This window comes from Austrofundulus limnaeus, unplaced genomic scaffold, assembly GCF_001266775.1.
Source record: "Austrofundulus limnaeus strain Quisiro unplaced genomic scaffold, Austrofundulus_limnaeus-1.0 Scaffold267, whole genome shotgun sequence".
Classification (NCBI taxonomy): Eukaryota; Metazoa; Chordata; class Actinopteri; order Cyprinodontiformes; family Rivulidae; genus Austrofundulus; species Austrofundulus limnaeus.
In genome coordinates this window covers 385539-393498 of record NW_013952669.1, presented here as the reverse complement: position 1 = coordinate 393498, position 7960 = coordinate 385539, and the positions used below count along the sequence as shown (strand labels likewise).

Below are 7960 nucleotides of genomic sequence, written 5' to 3'. Positions count from 1 at the left end.
AACCTTCAGGGTGGATATAGCTTGCTCACACCGAGGACCTATCCACGTCATCATTTACCCAGAATGCTTTGTATGTAAATTAAATGGCTCTGTCCGTGTTAAAATATATTTTTAAAAATTTGCAAAACTAAACGGCCTACTGTATTTTTACAGTCTTTTTTTTACAGTTAAAATAAATATCAAATAAAGTCTAATGTTACAACTAATCGGGGACCCCTTTAAGACCAGAGCTTCTATACGCAGGACTTAATATGAACTTGGTTCATGCAGGATGGAAGTCCTCCTCTTTCCTGGCGACAGAGATGCTCGATAGCAGAAGGAACAGCCAGAGGTTTGGAGTATCTGCACTGCAATCATCACGTACACAGAGACGTGAAAAGGTACGAAGTCTTTCTGCTGCATGAACACCCCACAAATATTTACCTGTCTTACTGAATGTAGAAAGAGATGAGTGGTGCATTACATAGTAGAGGGTTTGATCGTCAGGGTTTGATCGTCTCATTTTCTTCAAAAGGCTTAAAATGTTCTTTTACCATAAGCAGAAAAAAACATTTTAAATTAAATATGCTTCATGCTTTAGGTCATTGTCCCTTGTTTATTTACATTTTAGTGCAAACATCCTGTTAGATGAAACTTTTGTGGCAAAGATCTCTGACTTTGGGCTGACGAGGGCATCGGCCAGTCGCACACTGACCACGATGATGACTGAGAGGATTGTGGGAACCCGTGCGTACATGGCACCAGAGGCACTGAGAGGAGAGATCACCTCAAAATCTGACATCTTCAGCTTCGGGGTGGTGAGCTTTCCACAGACGTGGCTAGCAAAACAGAAAATGTTCGGTTTACACCACTAACTGGCAGGTTATTTATCAAAACTGTAAAATAATGAAATGAGGCTGCATTTGGATCGAAATGGCAAGCATAAAGGATGATTTCAAAAAAATGATGGATAGAGCTTCATCAGAGCTAAACAACACAAAAATCTGAAGCTCCTATGTTGAACAGTTTCTGAGTTATAAGCATTTTTGCATGTCCAGACACCCCCTCTTTGAAAGGAGCCCCATCCTCAAATATGGCGTCTATCATAAAATGGTTGGCTGGCGCAGTGTAGGTCAGACTCATCTACAGTCCTGCCAAATTTCATGTTGATCAGTGAAGCCTTTTTTGTGCTACGGTTGACCAAAAATCACTGAGAAGAAGAAAAAAACAGTACGAAAACAACGACTTACGCTTCGCGTGTGCAGGTCATAATAATATCTGATGTTACAACTAGTCAGGCTTCCCTTTTAAAGAAGTGCACAGTACACACAGTGGGTTTTATCTGGACAGCTGTGGGAATGTGACTTTTTCAGTGAGGTTATATAGCACCAAGTGAAGTAATAAAGGGTTCCTGTTGCTCTGAGCAGTGTAATTAACTCTGTCTCTCTGCCATCTGCAGGTGTTGTTAGAAATATTGTCTGGACTCCCTCCAGCTGATGAAAACAAGGAGCCACAGTTCTTGGTGAGATGCACAAAAGAGGCTCTCAGTATCTGTCTGTCTAGCTGCAGCTCATGATTACAGCTCATTTAGGTTATATTTAATAAGTAAGGACTCATCATTAGGGAACACTGTTAGCACAAACTTTGATTTTTTTTTTCTTAGATGGATATGCGGTATGATATAGATGATGAAGACGAGGATCTGACTCTGGAAGAGTTTGTGGATAAGAAGATGAGAGACTGGGAGCTGAGTCAAGTGGAGACGATGTATTGTCTGGCGTCTAACTGCTTGCATGATCGAAAAAACAGACGCCCAGTCATCAAACAGGTACAGTGAGGAGAAGCTATCGAAGGCCTTTAGTTTGATGGTAAAACTTCCAAAACGCTGCTAAATCTCCACATATCAAAAAGCTGTATTAAGATCCAAAACAAAACCATTATATGTATTAGGAGTGTCGATTCCTTTTTTGTCATTTTGTTTTCCAGGAGAAATAGAATTCAGTCATGGAGAGGAGTGTGTCAGGTTTAATAATTTTGAGGTCTCTGAATATCAGCACACACTGCAGATGTTTACAGCTGAGTGTGAAGCAGCTGTATGGGACTCCTCTGCACTGATGAGACAGTTTACTGTTGGATCCACAGGCTAACCCCAGGCTAATCAACGAAACTGCTCCTGCCATTATGATATAACACTGCATCATGTAAAAGAGCAGCTGTTACAGTGAAGCCCTGATTTTTGTCAGTTATATTCTCAGATTTTCTTCGAATAGCAAAAAACGCAAATATTGGATGTGGTCCAGAAATACGGAGCCCGCGAGGGGACATGGGGGGATTTTTTTTTTTCTTTTGCATTCCCATGTAATACTATTGCGTTACCTCGCAATATCTTAGCATTAAGGCCCCACATACGCAGGCGCACTTCAGTGCGCGGAGGTCCACGCGGACTCAAGGTGGACTCAATGCGGACCTGAAGCAGTCATGTGCGGACTGGTCCACACAGAGATCAGTTTTTTACATCTGCGCCCACGGTGCGCACAGTGACATGTACTGTTCTGGGTGTGACACCAAGAAGATAAAGTTGAGAATCTGTGTCATTTGTGGATGAAATGGAGTCAAATCTTGAAAAGCGTCTCATGGAGGAGATTAAAAACGTTATGACGCGTCAATGAAGGAATATAAAGACTTCCAGCGAGCAACAAATTTGTGGGAGGAAATAGCTCAGATCCTGGGTAAGGTAGTTCTTTTCTTTTTTTTTCTTAGTTTGCATTTTAGCTTTAAAACATCTCTTCCTCCTGATCCTTGACATCATGACTGAAATTGCGAGGAATTAGAGAATTCGTCAGGTGGTTAGTATGCTCGAGTATGAACTCCCAACTGTCCGCGGACAGTACGCGCTGAGTCCGTGTGGCTCATGGAATGCGCAGAGTATGCCCGAGTATGTGGGAGCCTTTACTTCGCAAAACTGTTTTGCGTTCCCACACAAAAGTTTGTTTTGTATATGAACTGAATTAAATCAGACTTTTATTTTGAAATATCGTTACTAAAACAGGATGTGCCGCCACAGTTCATGAAATTGGCATTGATGTTGCGTGGATGCACTGGGTTAAAATATCGGCATATGACGTACTTCCATATGTGGCTGTGTGATATATTCATTCTGAAGCTGAATTAAAGTAGTAGACTAACTCGCTAATAGTGAACATGTGAATTTAATAAACCGGCAGGCACAACAGTGACAAACGACTTTTGCGAGGGAACACAAAAGAAAAAAAAAAACCTCCCATGTCCCCTCGCGGGCTCCGTACAGAGAAGACCTACATCACGTTGGGGTGGCATCTTAATGCGGTAAGAACCAAACACAAACACGAGAGCTAAACAATTAGCAGCTACACAGTGCTGTTAAATGGCAGAAATTCAGACATTTTAGTGCGCTTTGTGCTTGTTTCTGCTGACAAGCTTTATGGAGATGCTGACTTCATATTCCAGCAGGACTTGGCTGCTGCCCACACTGCCAAAAGAACCAAAAGCTGCTGGGCTCACTGCCATGAAGTTGAAACGGGTCAGCTGAAGTGGATCAGGCATCTGAACAGATTACCTCTCTCTGGAGGTTTTCTGGACATGTCCCATTGACAGACTTTAAAAGTATTATGTGTTGAGATTTTGAGTTGTATTGATTTAAAGTGTTGTTGATGTTTTGCTGAAGTGGACCCCAGTAAGAGTAGTCCCTATGGAAGAGCCTCATGGGGATCTAAATAAATAGAAGACCCCTTGATAATGTCTGCACCCCTAGTATGCATCTAAAACACAAGGCCAATTCTGATAACATTTTTCAACCCCCCCCCCCCCCCCCCCCCAAATTATTAACTTTTTGTAATGTATGAAACCAAATATTTGCATGTTTTTCATCATTAACATCAGCCTGTCTCTGCAGGTCATTTCAGAGCTCCACAGTGTCATCAAGAACATTTCACTGAACTCTGAAGGACAGAAGTGAAGCTCGAATCAATCTCATCACTCGGACTGACAAATCATGTCGAACCAAGGATTAAATCCTCAAGTGGTTTGTGGAGAAATAGGCAGCTATAGTGAATTGGTTAAAACACTTGCAACAAATGCATTTTGTCAAATCATGATGAAAAAAAAAACCCTTAATAGATCATTTGAATGAACTGTCTGAAATGTGATATTAAAGAAGTTTTAGAAGCACATTTTTGTGCTGTAGCTACAAAAATAAATTAGGCAAGAAAGGCTTGATTTTATTTTTTATTTTTCCTGCAAGCTAGCAAAACTTTTCTGTCCAGCTGGGAAACCCTAATATCCAAATATTGTTTGAGATGTCTTTAAAATGACACCAAACACTCATTAGAATAACCTAAAAATGGGACTCAGGCAAAATAATGGTATCAAAATGTAGCTTGAAAAGGCAGAAACCTGAAACTGTGCTTCTGTTATTTAGACCAAATTTGACTTCATCCTGTTTGATGTGATGCATCTGAAAGTTTTTATCAAAATCAATGTACTTGCTGTAATTTCTGCAACTTTTAAAGCTTTCTTTTAATCATGCAGTATTTGAGACAAATGGCTTTACTTTTAAAATTATATATTGAAGTGTAAAAATGTTTAGCAGTTTTTTGTGTTGCTTTGCTTTTATTGGAAGAATAAAATAAAACCACATCTGATTTAAATATTTTATTTTTCTTCTTTGAAAGAAAGATTTGTAAGAAAACAAATAAGACCCAAAGATGATTTTTTTAATTTTTTTTCCCCCAATGACAATGAATGAACATAAAGGGAATTTCCCTTTACACGAGGTGAATGTGGTAGTTTGCCTAATGTTGATCAGACCAGTGAGTGTGGCAACATTTGGATGAAGGTACTTAGTAGTATTCCCTTTCCTTTCTGTTCTTTGTGGAAACCAGTTCTGAGGAGCTTCATCTTGATGAAATCTGAAATGTATCGATGGAAAATTTCTGGAAGCCCATTCCTTCCTCTGCAATTCTTACTGGCAATCACCAGAACAGACCGTTTCTTAGTCACAGAGCATCACACAGCTACAATATGTACATTTACAGCACTTGCATAGAAAAATAAGTTTCTCAGCAGATGATTTTTTTTATGTAAACCACAGTTATATCAAAAGAGAATTATTTTCCATTTAAAAAAATGAGCAGTTAAAATGAACAAAACAGACAAGTGGGAATATTTAGACTTTTTTTTTCTGCTTTGGAGCACCTCATTGTGCAGCGAGTAGGAGACAAACACAAAAGAAAGTTAACTTCAGGAATGCTTTTCAGGAATTGAAGCATGTGAACTCAAATTAGGGATTTCATCGTATTGGCGTGAGTTCACATTAGTCACGAGCATTTGTTTTAAAGTGTCAGAGCTGGCAACAAAGTAGAAACTTTAACTTTAGACCCCCCCCACTTGAATTATCATCAAGCGTTTTGTGAGATAAATGCAGTTCCATTTGACAAGCTACAAATGGAAATTGAAGTGATGTTGCTCAGTTGTCCTTGGCGTGCATAGTTTGGTCTATTGGGGAATTCTGTGGCAATCTGAGGTTCATGTTTTGTTTATTTTCCTTTTTTTATTTATTTATTTATTTTCTCATGGGGTTTGGGGGTATTAAATGTTAAATGTGTGGCCCCATTGCAGGAATGTTCCACTGTGGAACGTGCTCGGAGTTTGGAGATGGTGTTCTAGAGCTGAGGTCGGTTTCAATCTTCCTCTTCTCCCTCACGGGGAAGTTGGGTGATTCGGCGGCCACCCCTTTTACCGGCAGGGCCTTTGGGTTTGCTAAACTTCTGCTTATGTGCATGCTGCTTGGGATGCACCTCCTCATACAGGAAATCACTTGTTAGTTCATCCCCATTTTCAATTTCCAGCTGCAAAACAGAAAAAAAAAATCATTTTACATTATTTTCTAGTTTTTAAATTAAAGGAATAGTCTAGATTTTTTAAAGTGGGGATCTGAAGTTATCTGCTGTCGGTAGCTTACCCACAATAAAATACCCTCAATATCAAGTATATATTAAGCAACTAAAAAATATGCAAATATAAACTATTAGCTTGAACTACTGTAAAATATTCCTTAATGTTAAAGATATTTCCATGAAACTGTAGGAAAGGATCCACATTCTATTTTTTTGTAGGATTCATTTTGCCTCCTAAAACCAATAAAAAACACAAAATGCAATGTAAAAGTAGCAGAAATGTATAAAATAATGTTACAGGGCTCAATGTCGCCAAACTGCAACATCAAACCAACTTGATGTGTCTTGGAAAGCCAGAACATTGATAACATTTAAAAACCATGTGGACATTAGTTTTGTAAACAAAGCTCCTCAACCAATGACGTCCTGTGAAATGTGTCAAGTGACAAAGATTAGCATCAATACACTAAGTGTTGCTTTTTTGTAGTGAAGGAGAGAAAAAAAAAACGTTTCGAATCATAATCGAATTTGGAACAAAAGCAGATAAAATGTTCTTTACGTACCTGTTGAAGGGATCACTAGAAAAACTCCCATGATTAAATTTGAGCCTATTTTTTAATTAAGTGGCTCTTCAAAACGTCAACAGAAAAGAAAAACTAATGAATTCACAGTGCTCTGAGTGATTTTTACTGCAGGCAAGCTTTTGCTTATTGACGACCCCACATAACACCACTTAATAAAAAACAAAAACATTGAAATACAACTACAGTTTCAATGTCTCCACTGAAGCTATTTAACAACATGATATTTTTACTGAAAGTTATAATTTATCACTGTTTTACATGTTTCTCTGCTCCAACACACCCAGTTTAATGGTTGAATTACCTCCTCAACATGTCTTCCATGTCCTGCAGAAGACTGCTCATCAATCATCGATTCAAATCAGGTGTGTTGAAGCAGAGAAGCATAAACAGTGGCAACCAATCCTGTCCTCAAGGGCCACTATGCTGCATGGTTTAGTGGTTTGACAGCTGATTTGAATGAAACATTAAGAGGCTTTTGCAAAACGTCAAGACTTAAACATGCAGTACTGATGCTGTAAGTTAGTGTACATTTTTATATGCTAATATAGTGTGTGAAATAATTAAAAATATATTTAGCATTTAACTTTTTACAGTAAATGCATAAAACATAATCTAACCTGTTTTCATTTTGGATAATGAATTACCAAGATTATTATTATTTTTTTGTAGAAAATGAATACTTCTATCTATTTTTTCTAAAAAAAAAAAAAAATCATAAATGCAGCTACTCAGACAGGTTTTTCAACAACTGAGAGCCAGATTGACAGGTGAGGAGCTGTCAACCACACTTGCTCATAATCTTTTGTACTCACCTTCTTCTCAATCTCAATCTGGAGCTTGCTTTCCACCATGTCAATCAGGTTATTTTTGCAGCTGGAATACAACATCCTCTCCTTGATGCTACACGTGTACCCTGGCATGGAATAAATGAAGACTACAAAAAAAAAAAAAAGAAAAGATACAAAGAGGTAAACATGACCCCACTCAGAACACCAAGAGGAGTGCTTTGTGACGGGAAAAACTGAAGCACCTGTGGACTCCAGGTAGTCGCCTTCGTGCGAGTGCTTGTAAAGGAAGAAGTGGTAACGTGGAGAATCTTTGGGGATTCTCTTTGGCAGGTCTTTCACCTCTGTTGGCTCAGTGCTGCACAAGCAAATCATCTCCCTTTCGGCATCTATTTTCTGTTGGCAAAGGAGTGGAAATTACTCTCATTGCAGGCAAAAATTGACTCCATCATTGCCCAAAGCCAGATCTACGTGAGAGAGTGAATAATTAATGACACTATAGCAGACATGGGCAATCCTGGTCCTGGAGGGCCGCAGCCCTGCATGTTTTACTTGTTTCTCTGYTCCAACACACCTGATATGATTGAATAGATGATTATCAGGCTTCTGCAGTATGGAGGACCAAAACTGACATAATTAGAAATAAAAGCAGAATTATATGAACCACTAAATAAATACA

The 7960-nt window shown here is 38.8% G+C and overlaps 2 protein-coding genes across 2 annotated transcripts in view; one reads left to right on the top strand and one right to left on the bottom strand.

The window, feature by feature from the left end:
• Positions 1-4389, top strand: part of irak4 (interleukin-1 receptor-associated kinase 4) — a gene marked incomplete at its 5' end in the record, with an annotated part of 13747 nt that extends 9358 nt beyond the window's left edge. Inside the window, 5 exon segments of the mRNA XM_014020823.1 lie at positions 271-380; positions 611-797; positions 1439-1501; positions 1643-1807; positions 3911-4389. Of these exon segments, the coding sequence (XP_013876277.1) occupies positions 271-380; positions 611-797; positions 1439-1501; positions 1643-1807; positions 3911-3973 (588 nt within the window).
• A 320-nt stretch (positions 4390-4709) lies between these two features.
• Positions 4710-7960, bottom strand: part of twf1a (twinfilin actin-binding protein 1a) — a 9730-nt gene continuing 6479 nt past the window's right edge. The window contains exons 7-9 of the mRNA XM_014020822.1: positions 7527-7677; positions 7309-7430; positions 4710-5864 (exon numbers count right to left, since the gene is read on the bottom strand). Coding sequence (XP_013876276.1) covers positions 5697-5864; positions 7309-7430; positions 7527-7677 — 441 coding nt within the window. The 3' untranslated portion in view covers positions 4710-5696. The remainder of the gene's footprint in view (positions 5865-7308; positions 7431-7526; positions 7678-7960) is intronic.